General features: G+C 55.9%; 8 protein-coding genes across 8 annotated transcripts; 6 read left to right on the forward strand and 2 right to left on the reverse strand.

Annotated features, from left to right (window-relative positions):
* Positions 1–223: 223 nt before the first annotated feature.
* On the forward strand, positions 224–1,474 carry MAM_05371 (uncharacterized protein; the record flags this gene model as incomplete). Its single annotated transcript, XM_040824169.1, has 1 exon — positions 224–1,474. One exon carries the CDS (start codon positions 224–226, stop codon positions 1,472–1,474), a length of 1,251 nt encoding a protein of 416 aa, XP_040677881.1.
* A 426-nt stretch (positions 1,475–1,900) lies between these two features.
* On the reverse strand, positions 1,901–3,904 carry MAM_05372 (Major Facilitator Superfamily protein; the record flags this gene model as incomplete). Its single annotated transcript, XM_040824170.1, has 4 exons — positions 1,901–2,980; positions 3,045–3,307; positions 3,373–3,681; positions 3,838–3,904. 4 exons carry the CDS (start codon positions 3,902–3,904, stop codon positions 1,901–1,903), a joined length of 1,719 nt encoding a protein of 572 aa, XP_040677882.1.
* Positions 3,905–5,421: 1,517 nt separating this feature from the next.
* On the forward strand, positions 5,422–7,975 carry MAM_05373 (Transferrin receptor-like, dimerization domain protein; the record flags this gene model as incomplete). Its single annotated transcript, XM_040824171.1, has 4 exons — positions 5,422–5,760; positions 5,818–6,362; positions 6,434–7,809; positions 7,866–7,975. The coding sequence occupies 4 exons, from the start codon at positions 5,422–5,424 to the stop codon at positions 7,973–7,975; spliced, it is 2,370 nt and encodes a 789-aa protein (XP_040677883.1).
* A 237-nt stretch (positions 7,976–8,212) lies between these two features.
* On the reverse strand, positions 8,213–9,318 carry MAM_05374 (3-oxoacyl-(acyl-carrier-protein) reductase; the record flags this gene model as incomplete). Its single annotated transcript, XM_040824172.1, has 4 exons — positions 8,213–8,397; positions 8,481–8,762; positions 8,829–9,230; positions 9,297–9,318. The coding sequence occupies 4 exons, from the start codon at positions 9,316–9,318 to the stop codon at positions 8,213–8,215; spliced, it is 891 nt and encodes a 296-aa protein (XP_040677884.1).
* A 1,358-nt stretch (positions 9,319–10,676) lies between these two features.
* On the forward strand, positions 10,677–10,985 carry MAM_05375 (uncharacterized protein; the record flags this gene model as incomplete). Its single annotated transcript, XM_040824173.1, has 1 exon — positions 10,677–10,985. One exon carries the CDS (start codon positions 10,677–10,679, stop codon positions 10,983–10,985), a length of 309 nt encoding a protein of 102 aa, XP_040677885.1.
* A 439-nt stretch (positions 10,986–11,424) lies between these two features.
* Positions 11,425–12,071, forward strand: MAM_05376 (HHE domain containing protein; the record flags this gene model as incomplete). The annotated part of the gene is made up of 2 exons (XM_040824174.1): positions 11,425–11,661; positions 11,739–12,071. 2 exons carry the CDS (start codon positions 11,425–11,427, stop codon positions 12,069–12,071), a joined length of 570 nt encoding a protein of 189 aa, XP_040677886.1.
* Positions 12,072–13,193: 1,122 nt separating this feature from the next.
* MAM_05377 (NAD(P)-binding domain protein) lies at positions 13,194–14,419 on the forward strand (the record flags this gene model as incomplete). The annotated part of the gene is made up of 5 exons (XM_040824175.1): positions 13,194–13,663; positions 13,731–13,839; positions 13,890–13,980; positions 14,056–14,140; positions 14,194–14,419. 5 exons carry the CDS (start codon positions 13,194–13,196, stop codon positions 14,417–14,419), a joined length of 981 nt encoding a protein of 326 aa, XP_040677887.1.
* Positions 14,420–15,335: 916 nt separating this feature from the next.
* MAM_05378 (uncharacterized protein) lies at positions 15,336–17,712 on the forward strand (the record flags this gene model as incomplete). Its single annotated transcript, XM_040824176.1, has 5 exons — positions 15,336–15,520; positions 15,618–16,224; positions 16,302–16,621; positions 16,733–17,062; positions 17,115–17,712. The coding sequence occupies 5 exons, from the start codon at positions 15,336–15,338 to the stop codon at positions 17,710–17,712; spliced, it is 2,040 nt and encodes a 679-aa protein (XP_040677888.1).
* Positions 17,713–18,075: the final 363 nt, after the last annotated feature.

Here is an 18,075-nt window from a genome sequence, read left to right on the forward strand (position 1 = left end):
GCCTGGCGCGGGTCCCTCTCTGTTTGTTTCCTTGGTGCTTCGTGTCCATGTACACCGCCCAAAAGAACTGCTTTCGGCCGCCAACAAACTGAATCTATATCTGTCTTCTATATTTCACCATCGAAACGTCCCTCGCTCATCTGACAAGCTCCGCTGGCCCCTGTCTTTTTTCGAACAGAAAATATCTCGTTGGGACCACAGTATTTGAAGCTTGCCGAATAGCATGTCCTTTTGGGTGGTAGAAAGACAAAGCCGCAGCCCGCTTCTTGACGGATCATGTACTGCTTGCCGTCACGTCGATTACCGAGACTTCAGCATAAATACAGGTACTCATGACGACGACTATTGCAGCATCCATGGTAGGATCAAAAATCCTCACTGGCACCCGGATAACTCTTACGACAATGGCTGTCAATATGCATTCCACGAGCACGTGGCCCAGCAGCATTCGGTACCAGTGCCGAAATTGGCATTTCTTGTTATTCACCAAGGCGATGACTGCCTGTCAACCCCGTCGCCCTCACCGTCCCCGAAACCACCATCTTTGGATGACGCTTCCAACGCTTTCCACACCCGAAGCGCTATTCCCGTCCCTTTGGAACGTACCGAATCTGGTTTGTCTATATCATCTGATGCCTCGGCACATCATGACGACAGCTCGACAGACCATGACCGATATGGACATTCGCTGGAGGACCTTGAAGCCGCAAGACTTGTCCGTCAACACATTTCAAGTTACCGCCGCAGATTTCCAGACTCTCAGCCTGAACGAATCTTGAAAGCACTCATCAACCCAAAGTCTCGAGGTGCAGAATTTCGACTGGACAATGACGCTTTGCAGAGCATATTTTCTGCATCTAATGAGCTTTTTTTTGCCAGTCGTCTAACACGCAGGGTTGCTTGGGACTGGAGCCACTCCGCATCACAGCAGTACGATAATCACATTGTTGGCACCACTGCTCTTCGACGAAGCGCGAGGCTTGGGGGGTGGGAAACATTGATCGTGCTTTCCTCGCCTATCCTCAGAGACAATCAATACAATCGGCGGCTACTCATCTCTACATTCTTACACGAAATGATCCACAGTTTCATGTTTGTCACCTGCGGACTCAAGGCTAAGCAATTCGGAGGTCACACTGATGGGTTCCGAGAGATTGCAGGTATCATTGATGACTGGGCTGGAAAAAACTGCCTACACCTGAGAGACATGGAGGCGGATCTGTCTCGCTGGCGTGGCGACGACTTCTCTGCTGGCGATCATGCCCGGGGCCTTGACTATATCAACGATACAGCACAAGCACACTTCGAACAAGCGGACTGGAACGGTCGGTGCCAGGCACACAAATATGGAGATTACCTACAGCCCACATACCCGAGAGGACGTGCGGCGCAGGAGGAATGGAATTGGAATACGCAAGAAGGCTTCGGAGAAGGCTCACAATATGTGGCCAATTTGCAGTATGTTCCTGGATAAGTCAAACTGCAACAGAAGCCGCTTCTTTCTCTTCTTATCGACGGGCTTTGTGGCGTAATATTAATGCTGGTGTATTTCTGTCATGGCGCCTGTCTTGTGTTGGGGAACTGGCATGTACGCGGAGTTTTGAGGCTTTTGAAGTTTAGCATGCACATTTTGTAGATCAGCATCGTGTACTCGGTAATTTGCAGCATTTCTAGCGACACCCATCACAGGCCCTGAAAGTACTTCATGAATTCAAACTTCTCTTTTCTTCTTCTCATCAACCAACGCATGCAATCTAAGCCGATTATGTGAATATCAACGCCGTTTATGCAAGTCTTAATATGCCCCTCTCTATGAAGTTGGGAATCATCTTGAAACAAATATGATCAGGAATCGGGTCAGTCAGTGACCGCTACTTGTCAGTTCCGAGTCAGGCCGGGATTAGTTTTGGCGAGCAGTAGAGGCCGCTCCGCTTTTGGGGCTTGCAAGCAAGGGTTCTGACTCTTCTGATTCGATGGCAGAGTCGTCGATCGCAGATTCATCTGCAAGAACGCGGCTGCTATTGACCAGGGTTTCATTATCCTCGGCATCGCTGTCCTCAGCAGAAGCGGTCGGACCGTTACCCTCGACAACCCAGAAGACGGGAATGGCGCCTAGAACAGCCATGGCAGCCAGAAAAAAGTATGCTGTGACGACGTATCCATTCTTAGCTCCCCAGGTGAAGGCAAGCCCAGTACTCGCAGGACCCAGCGCTCTGCCGAAACCACTGAACATGGTGACGAAGCCATTCAAAGTACCCAAGATTCTCAACGACTTGGCCGAGTTGGTGAGCAGGATGGTGACTGAGGGGAAAGCAACGATGATCGAGAACGCCTTGAGCGCGAGGACGAAGGCAAGGGCCAAGAGTCGCGATTCGGATGTCGGAAATAACGATGTATATGGCGTGAGGATGTAGGCAATGGGCATGATGACACCTAACGCCGTCAGTCTGTTGGCCAAAAGTTTGCAGTTGAATGTGCGGGAGAGGGTTTCCTCACAACAGGTTTTATAGCAATTCAGAACACCCCATCGCGTGACCATGGGAGAGAAGAGGATAAACTGGACAAGACCACATGTGATTCCATACAGCATGAATATGGTTCCAATGGTACCCGACCCCAGGCCGAACCCGCCGTTGAAGTAGAAGGGGAGTTTTGTGTTTTCAGGAGTGTGCTCCATTACAGGGTAGTTTAGAAAAACTGTGACATTTTGATCAAAGGCCACAGAGTGCAAAGCAAGGAAGAAGTATGCCAGGATAATCAACACGGTTTGCTTGGTAAAGATCTCTGGGGAACCGGGGGTTGGCAAGTCGCGTGGTTTCTTGGGCCGAATTTGGCTGGGAACAAGAGGTGCGGTAGCCTCGCCATCTACAAAAGATCTGCGTCGCCTGTCCTGTGTCTTGTCCCATTTCAATGCTCGGCCAAGACGTTTGCCCCACAACAGTCCCCAGTCTCGTTCATCTCGTTTCCCAGCAAGTGTTTCCTATGGGTGAAAAGACGGGCATCATCAGAAGGGGTGCTTAGCGTTAGGCCGGCTGAGAGCATACCTTGAGGAAAAGCGTCGCGCCCGTGACGGAGACGAGGAAGAAGACGGTAGCAATCAAGTTGGGTAGAGCATATGGAAATTTCTCAAAGAACCACACACCCCCAAACAACGAAGGATATTGTCTGGCAGGATCGGCAAAGAATCCGCCAAATGCTGGGCCAACCACTGAGCCCAATGCCCAGACGAGGGGCATGATAGAAAATGCCCTGGGTTGAAGCTCTTTCTCGGGCACCAGTTCGGCCACCATGGTTCGAATGATCCCAACTGAGAAAGACGGTCAGCCATGGCGAACCTGGAAACATGGGCGGTAAAGATGCAAAGACACGAACTGTTTCCGTTGCTGGCTCCCTGAATGGCACGCACGGTAATAGCCATGGGCAAGCTGGTTGACAGTCCCCACACAAGAAAGCAGGCCATTGTGCACACCAAGCCGGTGATCAGGCTTGGTTTCCTCCCCCACGAGTCTGCTATCTTCCCCCAAGGCACGGCAGAGAAGCTCTGGAAGACTGAGAAAACGGCCGAGGTAATGCCAGCCCACTTTGCGACTTCGGTTTCTTCGACGCCAAAATCGCGGACCATCTGGGGAAGATATGGATATATAGAGGTCGTGGCGAGGGGTTCTGCAAACCTTGCAACAGCTGTAGTGATTGTTAGCAGCAGGAGAGGATGGGCTGAAAGCAAGTCTTGAAGTGCGCGAGGAACGCGGACCTCCTCGCCCTGCTATATGCGCAAGCAACCGCAAGGCGTGGTTTCAACCTCACGAGCGTTTGAGTCTCCCCCCGGTCATGCCTTACCAAGAATTGTCAACTGCTGCGTTGGAAGCTTCGGCCGCGGTGGCCTTTGCGATTCATCATCGCTCATGTTCCTGGGTGCTGCTTGTCGAGAGACAATGACGAATGGCTGTGGCGTTCTTTGCGGCTGCGGGAGTCTGTGTGTGAAGAATCAAGATGACGGGGATGGGGAAATTGTGGCTTGATTCCCATCAACGAGTGGACATGGTCATGAGCAATGCTAATAAGTCGTCACAGAAAAGCCTATACTCGTCGTCAGCCAAATGATGCAAGGGGGGGCCGAGGTAAAGGACGAGAAATCGAGAATGAAGTCGCCAACCACGCGACAAAGAACTAACTTTCGGCGCATTATTAATAAACGAGCGAGGAGTCCTGAGGACAACCAGACCCATGTCAGTCGCTGAATCTCCACCAAACCGAGGTTGCGCTGGGTGGCGCCAATTATATCTTAGTCGACCAGACCGGCGGCCAGGGTCAACGGATACGGTTGGGCTGCGACGCCATTCTTCGACATGTCGACTTGGTACATGGCGGTAGAGAGGAGGGCCAGAGCCTGGAATATCTTGCTCGACAGGACGGATGATAGTAGATGTTTGCCTTTCCGTGCGAGTGCACAAGTGCTCGGTATGTTTCCTGTCAATAGATAAATAACCTGCTGCGGGCGGGTCAGACTCGGGCCGTGATCGGCGCTGGGGACTGGCGGCAGCAACTCATGTCCGCATCGGATGAGGAGCAAACGAGACGCGCAGTGCTGCGTACTTGGTAATCCGGGCAGGGTGCGGCGGCGTATTTGATGAAGTGCATGTGAGCCCGGGTATGTCGGACCGTGGTTTCGTCAAAGCCTGGGCCACGTCGGAATACTCAAGCCATGCCGTCGTGACACTCGGCCGAGACGAGAGGTTGTTGAGTCTTGACAGTGGGCACTGGACACGCATACATGGCGTCGTAGCTACTGACCTCTACTAACCCTCGGCCTCTCCCGTGCCGTAGCAGCAGCGACGAGATTGAACACGCGGAGTTGACGGCTGCTTGTTAGCTACTCAGAGCAGGCAGGAGCGACCCTGCAAGTATCGATGTCTGTCAATCCCGTCTCAGCACCGCTCGTTGACAAAGCAACAGCCGCGCGGAAGCCTCTGTCCAACCGGGGGTCGCGTTCTGCTGAATAAATCAGAGCCCCGCAACGGACCATTGACCTCCCCGGCTCTGTCCGACCGCTGGGGGCACCCGCAGCCGTGATTCCATCTGTTCAACCTCAGCTCTCTGCGGAGAAAGGAGGGCAAAAAAAAAGAACAACAAAAATTGTTGGTCCAAGAGGACACGGTTGGAGGCCTTCGACAATCAATCAGTATGGGCAGTCTGTGAGTTCAAACTCCGACTGCAATCAAACGTCTCCGCATCGTGTCGCATCCCCGTCCCGCGTGCCGCGCACTCCCGTCATGATCAGTTCAGACTTCACAGGTTGGCGGCAGTGTGGCGAACCCCAACCAACCCATCACACCCAACCACTTCACGTTTTCTTTTGCTTCAATTCTTGGCTTATGGATCTTTACTGAAACCATCAGGTCTTCATCCCACTTTGCTGAAAAGATGGCCACCGAGTCGACACCGTTAATCCAGACGGTCCGTGTTGCGCCGCCGCGCAGGAGGTATCGACACGACACTCGTCGGCGCTTCTGCACCATTGCCTGCACTTGTCTCCTCATACTCGGATTCACCTCATTTCTTGTCAACGTATTTTTCATCTGGCCATACCACCATCACCATGGCCATCACAGCCACTACTCGCACTCGCATCAGCAAGGCAAGCGCCTATCTCACCAGGAGGTCGAGAAGATCTTCTTGGAGACCCCAAGCGCCGATTGTGCTGAAGAGTGGAGCCGATATTACACCTCTGGCCCTCACTTGGCGGGCAAGAATTTTTCTCAGGTTGGTCTCGTCGGTCTGGGCCGAATACCTGCTGTTCACTAGCTAACCCTCGCCCAGGCCGATTGGACAAGGGAGAAATGGCAAAGCTGGGGTGTTGACGCTAGCATTGCCGAATACGATGTGTACATCAACTATCCCTCCGACCACAGTCTTTCTTTGCTGAAGAAATCCGACGCGGATGATACGTGGAGTGTGAATTTCGATGCCTCTCTGACCGAGGCGGTTTTGAAGGAGGACCCTACCACTGCGCTCGATAACGGAATCCCCACCTTCCATGGATACTCTGCCAGCGGCAACGTCACCGGTCAGTTTGTATACGTCAACTACGGAACCTACCAGGATTACCAAGACCTTGTTGATGCTGGCATTGATCTCAAGGGCAAGATTGCTCTTGCCAAATACGGAGGCATCTTTCGAGGCCTCAAAGTGAAGCGTGCTCAAGAGTTGGGTATGGTTGGTGCTGTGATTTACAGCGACCCTGGTGACGATGGTGACAAGACTGAGGCCAACGGATATGAGCAGTACCCAAAGGGCCCTGCTCGACATGAGAGCAGCGTTCAGCGTGGAAGTGTTCAGTTTTTGAGCATACGTCCCGGTGACCCGTAGGTTGTTGCCTTTTTCAATTACCAAGCTCCTGGCGAGATGGACTCATTGCTGACACCTTTCGCATAAGAACTACCCCAGGCTACCCTTCTAAGCCTGGCGTTCCACGAGCACCTGCTGATGATACCACGCCAACTATCCCCTCCATTCCCATATCCTACGTCGATGCGATTCCCATCCTCAAAGCTTTGAATGGACATGGTCCAAAGGCCTCTGACATCAGCAGCTATTGGACCAAGAATCTGGGCCTCGGCTACAAGGGCGTAGACTACAATATTGGGCCCTCTCCCGATGATCTGGTTCTCAACTTGTACAACGAACAGGAGTATGTCACCACCCCCCAGTGGGACGTCATTGGGGTCGTCAATGGAACAATACCGAACGAGGTCATTGTTGTGGGCAATCATAGAGATGCGTGGATTGCTGGTGGTGCTGCGGACCCCAACAGCGGCTCAGCCGTGTTGAACGAAGTTGTACGCAGTGTTGGCAAGGCACTTGAGGCGGGATGGAAGCCTCTCCGAACCATTGTATTTGGCAGCTGGGATGGCGAGGAATACGGTCTCGTCGGCAGCACCGAGTGGGTCGAGGAGTATCTCCCCTGGCTTTCCGATGCCAATGTTGCTTACATCAACGTTGATGTCGCCGCGTCTGGCTCATTTTTCCAAGCCTCTGCTGCTCCTCTCCTCAACCAAGTCTTGCGGGACGCGACGCACAAGGTTCCCTCGCCCAACCAAACCGTCGCCGGTCAGACTGTCGGAGATGTCTGGAGTGGCAAGATTCGTACCATGGGCAGCGGCAGTGACTTTACTGCATTCCAAGACTTTGCCGGCGTCCCCTCGATTGACATGGGCTTCAAGCCAGGCTCCAACGGCCCCATCTATCACTACCACAGCAACTACGACAGTTTCCACTGGATGCATGACTATGGCGACCCAGGCTTCCAGTACCATCTGGCACTGTCCAGAGTTCTTGGAATGCTGTTGTCAGAGCTGGTCGATACCATTGTCATTCCCTTTGGCGCCACCGAGTACGCCGATGCTTTGGGTAAATATCTCGACAAGGTAGGGGCCAAGCTCAACACCGAAGAGGACCCAACCACGGAGGAAGCCATGTTCGCATCGCGGGGGGCTGCGCGCTCCAAGGATCCCAAAGGCAGCACTGATGCTTTTGAAGCCAGCCTCGTGAAACTGCGCGTCTCGCTAAGCAACCTGCGGGCTAAAGCTGTCGAGCTAGACGGACGTGCTGCATGGGCAAACAAGACACTGAGGCAGGGTCTCCCCTGGTGGAACATCATTGGCAAGATAAAGCTGTGGACCACGATTGCAAAGGTCAATTTCCAGTACAAGCGTTTCGAGAGACACTTCCTATTTGAAGGCGGCCTCGATAACCGCAGTTGGTTCAAGCATGTAGTGTTTGCGCCTGGGCTGTGGACTGGCTACTCTGGAGGTGAGAGGACGGCAAAGTGCAGTTACCTGATGCGAATGCTAATTCAAAGACAATAGCCGTGTACCCGGGTCTGATGGAGAGCATTGATGCCAAGGACTACAGCAATGGTCTGAAGTGGGCGGGCATCATTGACGGGTGTGTGAACAAGGCTGCGAGGAGCATATAGTCACCCGGACTGACACGAGTGGCAATGACGGCCGGCGAAGACGAAAAGTAGCAAGCAAGCCTGGAAAAGCAATCATTTTACAGATTATTTCCATGTCTGATGTGGAAATCAGCGTAAGCAAAGATGTGACCAGGTGTGTGCGCGTCGCATGGACTGTCCACAACACGACAAGATGAACATGGTGCGCGAAGGATGGGATTCTTGCGTTCCTTCAGCCTGCGGTCGGACCGAACCAATCTAGCCATTGACGACAACACCACCGTTGCAGTGCAGGGTCTGGCCGCTCACGAAAGAGCTGTCCATGGAGGCGAGAAACACGACGCAGCTTGCGATTTCGGACGGCTGTGCTGGTCGACCCATGGGACTGGTGAACTCCTTTTGCGCCTTCTCGCTCATGGTAGCCGGGATCAACGGAGTCCAGACTGTGGCGGCGGTGTCAGTCGGCCGCAACTCGCCAGAGAGCCTGGCACAGTGCACGCTGTATTGTAGTTGTACAGAGCCATACCTGGACCCGGTGCCACAGCATTCACCCTGATGCCTCTCGAGATGTACTGGTTGCTCAGTCCCCGTGTGAAGGAAACAATTGCGCCCTTGGACGACGTATAATCCAACAAGTCGTCACGCCCGATGTACGCGTTAATGGACGCGTTGTTTATGATGACGGAGCCGGCCTTCATATGCTTGAGGGAATACTTTGCCATGTAAAAGTACGAATGCATATTGACGTCGAAGGTATGAACCCACTGGTCGTCTGGCAAATCGAGGATATCCTCCACCATCATTTGATCTACCGGGCCGGGGTTAGCAAACGGCCCCGTTTTGGCGCCATGACGATGAGAAGACGAAAACTCACAGGCAGCGTTGTTGAACAGGATGTCGATGCCACCCATCGTTTCGAGGGCAAAGTCAACTGCCTGTTGGCAATTCTCCCTGTCGACCAAGTCGGCAGCGAAGAGGTGGCACGTCCCGCCGACGGCCTCGACTTGTCTCTTGGTGTCTTGGGCGTCTTTCTCCTCCTGGGGAAGATGGACGATGGTCGACGCCGCGCCCTCCTTTGCGAACAGGACGGCGGTGGCCGCCCCGATGCCGCTGTCGCCGCCCGTTATGAGCGCCCTCTTCCCATGCAGCTTGTTGGCCGCCTTGTAGGCCACCTTGTCCCCAGCGGCCCCGGGCAGCTCCTCACGGACGGGTCTGGGATGCGGCATGTCGCGCTCCTTGCCGGGGAACTCCTGCTTGGAGACAGGAATGTCTTTCTCTGTGGGGACGCTGCAATGAGAAAAGGGGACCGTCTACTCGAATGCTTCTAGAGTGAGCGCCTTACCGTTGTTGAACTGCGATGCCATTGTGTATTGCCTCTCGCCGGGGGGGTCAGTTGGCGGATGTCTTTTGACAAACAGCAAGATCTTGCCGCGGGACTTGGGCAATGATGGATGACGGGGGTGACGGGGATGACGGCGCGATATCCGAACACCACTGCGCACTCGGCCATCAATGATGTAGCCGGCGGGTGCTCCTTGCGGCTACGCCGGCCACGTTGGTTCGTATGACGACCGGTGATGCAAGCCCGTCGTCATATGTCGGATGTAAGCGCCCACTCCATCCCCGGCGCCGCATCCGTATATTTTCAACTACCAGTCAACGGTCTCGATTCGAGCGCACGAGTCTACGACGGGTGATGTCGCTCGCGAGGGTCGAGTCACACGCAGCACTGACGACGGCCAAGCGACGCGGCACTGCCATTTGCGCCAGCAGCCCATGGGCGACGAAACGAAATTCAAAATGTTTATTTCTCTCTAGCCATCTTTGGTTCCCTCGCCTTTTCTGGCTTGCCTGTCGCTTCGCTTCCAACGGCGTCTGGTCTCGCCAAGAAGAAATACGAAACCGCCAGTCCGACGCCCGCCAAACCTATCGCCCACAGCGTGGTGCTAGCGTATGGATTAGTATACGTGCTCCTTTCTTTTCAACCTGCGGGATGGAAAGGGTGAGGCCTAGGATATACTCGTTCTTGACCTCGGTCGGCCGCGCGGGCTTGTTTGCGCCAGGAATGCCGGCATGCGCCGCCCGTGCCGGAACGTGTGCTCGCGGACAGACGCCCGGCTTGAGGGCGAGAGCTGCTACACGTCTATTGAGCATCACGATGAGCACTTGATGCGGGAGGGGGCAGAATGTTGAGAGCAGGTTGACGCGGCGGAGTGACTTGGGTTTCGGGACTGCAAGTATATACAAGCCAGCCTGGCATGGCCACACCGGGGAACCTTTTCCCCGACGCGGCGCACCCGACATCCCATCCTCCTCCTGGGTGGTTCCATCCAGGATGGTTGATGTCATCAGGACCACATGGCGCCCTCGGGAACCTCGGGGAAGGGGGCGGCAGCGGCATGACGGCAGACAAATGTTTGGTCGATTGATCTGCTTAGGCTCCATGCGTGCATGAGCTGCGTCACGGCCGCTGCAGAAGCACCGTTTGAAACGGCCGATTGCTCCACGTTTCTGCACTCAAGTCTGTCAGCGCAAAGGCGTAGGAGCGGTGACGTGGAGATGACGATGACGACGACGACGACGACGGTTGGCCGCCATTTTCGCATTTGTAGTTGTTCTTCTCCTCCGGACTATTGAAAAAGGAAGCAGACATTGCTGAAAACCAAAACCACGCCCTCGTTTCGTGTGTATAGCACCACATCGAAACGTCGTCATCAAAGTCATGCCGCAGCATCTCAAAGACAAGGAGTCCAAGACAATCCGCGCGGGGGACGAGGTGTGGACTCCCGTTCGAGGCGGCAAGCACCAGGGAGTCGTGGAAGAAGTTTTCGGCACGGAACAAGAGGCCCAGAAAGCCGGTGCGAAGAATCGCCCAAAGGTACGGAGTATGCTATGGCTGGGCAGTGCCTCCCAGACACGCGGACCTCGCATGGCAAAGACGAGTACTCAACTATCAAAGGTCACCTTTACCGACCGACACGGCCACAAGGTGGCTCATGACCCGGAGACGTCGAAGCACGCAGGCGACTAGAGAAATTGGCAGCCGCACATTGGTCATGGCGGCCTACAATTACTTCCACGGCTGGTCTTGTGGCGCTCGATGACGCGACAATGTCATCTCGCCGCACATCTCAGGTCCGGTAGCCTTCTGCTCATGAGACTGCTACTCCGCAGAAGCAAAGTGCCTGGGAAATCTCGTAGCACAAAGGCCGTTTCGGCACAGCCGCATTGACTTATCCGTTGCCGGCGTCACCGTCACGATGGGGGCATCCTCTCCTCTCCGTCGCACACGTCACCGCCACGAGACCTCCACGTCACGACTACGCCGATGGTTGCAAGTGTGCCGACTGCATTCAAAACCAAGGCCGAGGCGCCCGTGCCCGTGCCCGCGCCCGTGCCTCTGGGCCGTTCCGGCAAAGACTTCACCTCTCTTTTGTGCCTGAGCCCTTCGAGTCCGCAGACCGCCCACCATGTCGACCATATCGCAGGCAATCGTCGCCGACCACCGCAAGCTTGAAAAGTGCGTCAACGAAGTGACCAACAACCCAGGCAACCAGGACCACCAGCAGGCCTTCGGGAACCAGTTCGTCTGGGAGCTCGCCCGCCACTCGGTCGGCGAAGAACTTGTCGTCTATCCCGCCATGGACAAGCATCTCGGCGAGAAGGGCCGAGAGATGACGGAATCCGACAGGCGGGAGCACCATTCCGTACGTATGCCGATTCCGAACCAACCGGACGCCCCCACGACGGCAAGACTAACGTCGCCAAATCCCACGACGTGCAGGTCAAGCAGATGCTCAAGGAGTTTCAAGACACCGAGGCCACCGACCCACACTACGTGAAGCGGCTCAAGATGATTTGGGAACGGCTCACCAAGCACATCAAGGAAGAGGAGCACGAGCATCTCCCGGCCCTCGAGAAGGCGCTCGAATCTGCCGGCGGAGAGTCGCAGGCCATGGCGAGGTCGTTTGAACGCACCAAGCTCTTCGTGCCGACTCGCAGTCACCCCAGCGCCGGGGAGCATCCGCCGTTCGAAACCGCCATGGGTCTGCTCGCCGCTCCAATCGACCGCGTTGCTGACCTCTTTCGGAAGTTCCCGGACCAGGACAGGGTGTAGGGGCAAACGGAGCCCGTGCGAGCCAGCCACGCTGAGGTCTCGTTGATTTCGTGCCTGGACGTTGCCGACCGTGGCGGGAGGAGTATAAGAAACTCGGGGGATGGGATGCCGTCGCTTGCAGCCATTCGTTGGTCAGATTGAGGCGTGCGCAAGAGACGAGAAGGATCTATGGAGCCAGAGATATGCCGCGGTGCCTGCGCAAGCCGTGGACATGAGATAGTAGCCACCCACAAGATAGTGATGAGTAGCTCCAAGGGCGTTTGACTTGGCTGATATCCGGGGCCTGAAGAGCACGATGGATGACCTCTGCAACCACAGCCACGACTTGCGCAACAGCCAGCCAGCTCCTCGACTTGAATTCAAGCTCGGTGCAATCTTGACTGCGACGTCGGATCTAGAGGGGAATGCAGACTCGCCCGTTTAACCTATCAAGGATGGATAAATGTAGTGCTTGCTATGTTGACTACAGACAAGTGCGGCGCTTACTGTAGCAACTGTTCATTATAGCTTACTACATGGGCCAGAGATGAATACAGTGCTTACTATATCAACTAGATGAATACGGCGCCTGCTATTCCATAGATTAAAATACAGATCGTCGCCGGTGTGGTCGTCAGGACTGCTTCGGGGTGAAACACGACGTGAGCCGAGCGTGCCCCGGCCGAGCGGGCGAGGGCCAAGAAGAAGCTTACGAGACCATCAGGCAATTTGCATTGGACACACAGAGGCCGGCGGCGGCAAACCGTACGTGTACGGAGTACATGCACGTCGACGACGACGCCGGCATGGCATCACCACCCGGTGGCGCGAAGCTGCTCACCGTGCAAGAAATACACGATGAGGACGAGCGCCATCAAGCGTCTTGGTAACTTGCGAAACCAACGGACCACAGGGCATTTGCCTTAGACGTACGGAGTAAAAGCACGAGCGTGGTGGCGGCGGCAGGCCGGTCACGTCCTGTCAACGACGACGCAGGCATGACATCACGGCGCGGCACCGCAAGGCGGCTCGCAATGCCGCAAGGACAGCAGGGCACGGATATATTCCCGTTCCCCTCGAGGATCACGGCAGGGCAGTCGGTCCGAACGGCCAGGCGCAACCGCAAACGTGTGTTTCTCCAAAATGACGCGCAGAATCTGCATCAGCGCCGTGGACGGCAACACGGGCTTCGCCATCGCCGAGCTCGTCCTCAAGCACCGCGACTTCTCGCGAAGAGTCGACTCGGTGGTCGGACTCGCCCTCGACGCCGAATCCGAGCTCGCCACCGAGCTCCGGGACCTCGGGGCGACAATCGTCCCTCACGTGCCCGGCCGCGTCGGGGACGTGGTCAAGGCCCTCGAGGACAGCGGCGCCGACACCGTCTGCGTGGTGCCGCCGGCTCGCGGGAACAAGCTCGACATGTGCGCCGAGCTGGTCGAGGCGGCCGGCAAGGCTCGCGTGAGCAACGTGTGTCTCATCAGCTCGGCGGGCTGCGACTACGCCGACCCCAAGCGCCAGCCGCGGCTTCGAGAATTCATCGACCTCGAGGCTCTGGTCCTCGCGGCAAAGGGGGACGCCGGCACGCCAACGGGAACATCGCCCTGCGTCATCAGGTCAGGCACGACGGGCCATTCCGTCCCACTGGCGCTGCGGCCGTCGCATGTTGCTGACTCCAGCCAGGGCCGTATTCTACGCCGAAAACTTGCTCCTCCACGGCCCCCAGGCCAAGCAGGGAATTCTTCCCCTGCCGATTGGGGAGAGCCACAAGTTTGCTCCCGTGGCGTTGGGCGTGCGTGTCTGATGCCAGCGCAAGGATCCCCAGCAACTGACCGTGGACAGGACGTTGCCCACATCGCGGCCCGTGTTCTCACCGGCAAAGGAAAACATGGCTTCGATGACAGACACAGGGGCCAGATGATGGTAGTCACGGGTTGGTCGAGGATTCAACCACGGACGAGAACAGAAAAGAGCGTAGGCTAACGCCGCTTTGATGGAAAAAAAAAAGGACCAAAACTCTGCGCGGGCAACGAGCTTGCTACAGCAGCGAGCAACGCGCTGGGGACGGAGATGAAATTCGAGGACATTTCTGCGTACGCCACCCGTCCGAATGCTCGTGTCAAGGCCCGTGTTGACGGTATTCCAGGGCCGAGGCAAAGACTCTTCTCAAGTCGCAGTCCGAGAGCGACGCGTCGGAACAGCAATATCTCCTCGAGTACTACAGTCTGGTGCGTGAAGGCAAGACCAACTATATTGCGACCACTGCGTTTCACGACGTCACTGGCGAGCATCCGACGGAGCCCGATGAGTTCTTTCGCCTATATCAGAGTGACATGCGTCCGAACAAGAAAGCCAAGCATCGCCGCAAGTAGGGCTTGGGAGGGCAGACAATCTCGCGGCTCTGGGCTCTCTGTGTGGTGGTGGGTGTCCAGTCTTGTAGAGAATTGAACCGTGGCACGCACTAGCAATCGTTGCGTGAGCTCGTGCTCGCGTGAGTCCTTGCTTCGTTTCGTCCTTGTGTCATGGCAGCCTGCAATAGATGAGACAGACACCAATCCGCGTGTAGGCCGTGGTAGGATCAGACATCAAACAGTAATTCAACTTGAAACCTCCCTCGATACGGTCCCCCCAGGTGCCAGAGAAGACGATATGCAAGGGTGATAATGGCCAGGTTCCAAGTGGTCGACGGAGCGAGAAAAGGGTGGCCTCGGTCTGTACTCGACCGCTTGACTCGACCGAGGCGGGAATGTGATGATCTGCGCATGCGCTTCGTGTACGTCGACAGCACCACCAGCGTGGCGACGAGCCGCCGTCACCGTACCGTCAGTCTCTTCTTCCCGGCCGATTGTGCGTAGCCCGTGTTTGTCAACGCCGCGAGCTGGATCTGCTCTCAACTCGTCCCGCCGCGGCGCCGTCGACTTCCGGGTTCCTGACTAGGCGAGAACAAGCATCGTTCAGACGTCAGTGGCGCCGGATGACAAGCGGCAGGTTCCAAAAAACAGTCGACTACTCGTAAGTAGGTTTTGGGGCTTCCGGAATCAGATCCCAGCCCGCACGTCACCATGACGGGCATCCACGCCAACATCGTCCGCAGGAACTGCTCACCCATCGGCCCCCCAATGTCGAACATTGCGACAGACTCCTGGCTGTCAGTTGGTGAGAAGTGTCCAATCGTGGGACTCTGCGCCATTGCTCCGCAGAGCTTCTTCAACTTGCCGCCACGCCGACATTTAGATACGACACCGGCACATCAAATGGCCTTCTTCTGCCGCCCTCATTGCTGCCACCATGAGACGATACGTGGCCATCCAGCCCAGTGACACCGACACCGCCGGCGATATAGGGCCCTCCGGGGCTGAGCTTCTGGTGGCAAAACGACGCCGCATAGGCGTTTCGGTGGCCTGTAATGCCTGCCGTCGGAAGAAGATCAGAGTATGTCTCATGTCTCGGGTCCTCGTCAAGACGAAGTGCCCGTGAGTCGAGGCTGACCAGATACATGATGGAAAAGTGCCATGGCCAACGCCCTACTTGTTCCAACTGCCAGGGCAACACCGAGCACTGCTCTTATAGAGACGATTCAGAGCTCTCACAGGAGTCTCGGGTCCTCCTGATCGAGGTGATTCGTCTCCTGAACGGTGTTCCCGACGAGGAAGCGGTAAGGAGACTCCGCGAGCTTAGGAAGGAGATTGACACCTCGGTTATCATGTCCACCCTGAGACAGGTCGGGGACCCGGGTCATGCGCCCCGAGAAAAGTCCATCTCAACTCACTCGATGGGCGATTCCTTCCAGATCCTGGAACTTGCGCCTCAAAATCCAAACGCATATCTCCCCCTTACCGACATGAACTGGCAAACTCTACAGGAAGCAACCTATCAACAGCTCATCCAGCCGGCCTGCCACAAGCCCGAACCTGGGCCCCATCAGGCTGGCGAGGAGGGCGTGTCAGATAGCGGCCACGGCCTCTGCGACTCCCGGCTTGCAAAACTCAACATAACTGAGTGGACCGACGTGTCCGTCACGAGCGAGCTTGCGGCTCACGCCATTTCTTTGTATCTGGAGACCGATCACCCGCTGCTGGGGTTCTTCGAGCCCGACTTGTTCATAAGAGACCTTGTCAATGGCGGGACAGTATACTGTTCCTCACTGCTGGTGAACTCCCTTCTTTACTGGGCTTGTGTAAGCACGACATTGTCGCTGTGGCCCCCTGGCCCCCGTCTCCTCTTCGCGGGGACACGCTGATGTGGTTCATGTAGCAAATGAACAACGCAAATGACCCTGGCAGCGGCGTGCTTGCATTCCAATTTTGCCAAGCGGCAGAGAGATTGTGGCAAGAGGAGAAGCATGTCGACTCTCTGCTCAACGTGGCCGCAGTACTGTTCCTGAGCATCGGCTACCTCGGTCATGGAAGGAACCATGCCGTGCTGTCGTACCTCAGCAACGCCTGTCATATGGCTGTGCGGATGCGTCTATTCGGAGTCGGCCATGACCTTGCGCAGCAAGCCGCAAGCACATTGTCCCCAGAGGCGAGGAGAGCCCATACTCAGGCGGCTTGGGGAGCGTTCAACTGGGCAACGTGAGTGACCGTCCATCCAGTCCCTGCTGTCCTTTCCGAGTACTGTACTGCACCGTAAGCCTGTCTTGTCATCAACCCTTTCTTTGGCCACACTAACTCCCACACTTCAAGCCACATGTCTCTGTTTTACCGTCAGCCAGGGCTGTCATGCCCAGAATCACCACCCGTCTTGCCGCCGCCTGGAGATGACGAGCAGGACGGCGGGGAGGAGCCGGCGCCGCCGGACTACATGGGCGGTGTGTTCCCCTACTTGTGCCGGTTCTGGTCCATCGTACACGAAGTCGCCCTGCTGTCCAGAGGCGACGGAGGTTCCCCTGCCCCTGAGCAGCAGAGCCTGCGCTTCGTCGAGTACAAGTTCCGCGAGCTGTTGGCGTGGAGCAACGGCCTGCCTTATGGACTATCACGGGGTGATCAAAACCCGCATTACGTGCAGGTCTTGCAGTGCGTTGCACATGCTCGCTTCCTCTCGACGCAATCGTCTAACCGCCGCTAGTATCTGGTTCCATACCGCCATCCTCGACCTCTTCAGACACGTCATCAGCGGTCCGTTGCGGCATGAGCGCCTACCAACCTTTGCGATGCCCATGAGCTCCTCGGAGAAAGTCTACGAGGCATCAGTCAGCCAACTCAAACAGCTCATTGTGAACTACAGGTTAAACTTCACATCTTCATCCTACACAATCTTGTGGCACGTTGCCTTGACGTACCTGGCGAATGCAGTCCTGTACGAGCCGAAAGAGGAAAATTGGCTATTCTATTTTCTGCTCTGCGTATACGGCTACGAGCGACTCCGGCCCTCCTGGCGCGTCACAAAATCCATATCGACGGCCTTGTTGTCGCTGGCGCTACGCAAGGGCGACATATCGAGTCCCACGGCGCGCCGAATTCTCTCCGACATTGAGCAGACTGCTGGCGCTGACCAGTCTCCCGACAGTGAGGGTATCAGGGCAACCTTCATGGCGGATCTGCATCTGGCAAGGTCTGATCCGCAATCTGCCACGGTGGAGAGATTGGCCGATGACTTCGAGGCCAACATTCTGCTGCAAGAATACACCAACGCTTTCGGAGCAGATGACCCTGTTGATCATTAAGTTGCCACAGAGGGGGAGGGGGACATTGTGAAGCAATTATCCACCAGCTGGAATTAGCATTGCCGTAAGAATGAATATTAGACTCTCACACTAGAGCTCTGATGGATGCCTTTTCGAAGAAGTCGTTACTTGCCTGGTGGATTGGTCTCACGCCGCCACGACCTGGAACCCAAGCAGACGCGTCATCGGCAGGGAGTCTAGGAAATTGAAGGCAAGTTAGCCCACCTCAGCATAGGTGTAGGCGCTTTGGCAGCTTCATAAAAGCCGGAAGGCGCCAACGCCCTCTACGTTAGCATGGCCGGTCGTCTTAGGGGGATGAGTGAGCGGATAAGAGGCTCTCGAGCTCAAATCTCTTGACTAGAA

This window comes from Metarhizium album (genome assembly GCF_000804445.1).
Source record: "Metarhizium album ARSEF 1941 chromosome Unknown scaffold_13, whole genome shotgun sequence".
Lineage (NCBI taxonomy): Eukaryota > Fungi > Ascomycota > Sordariomycetes > Hypocreales > Clavicipitaceae > Metarhizium > Metarhizium album.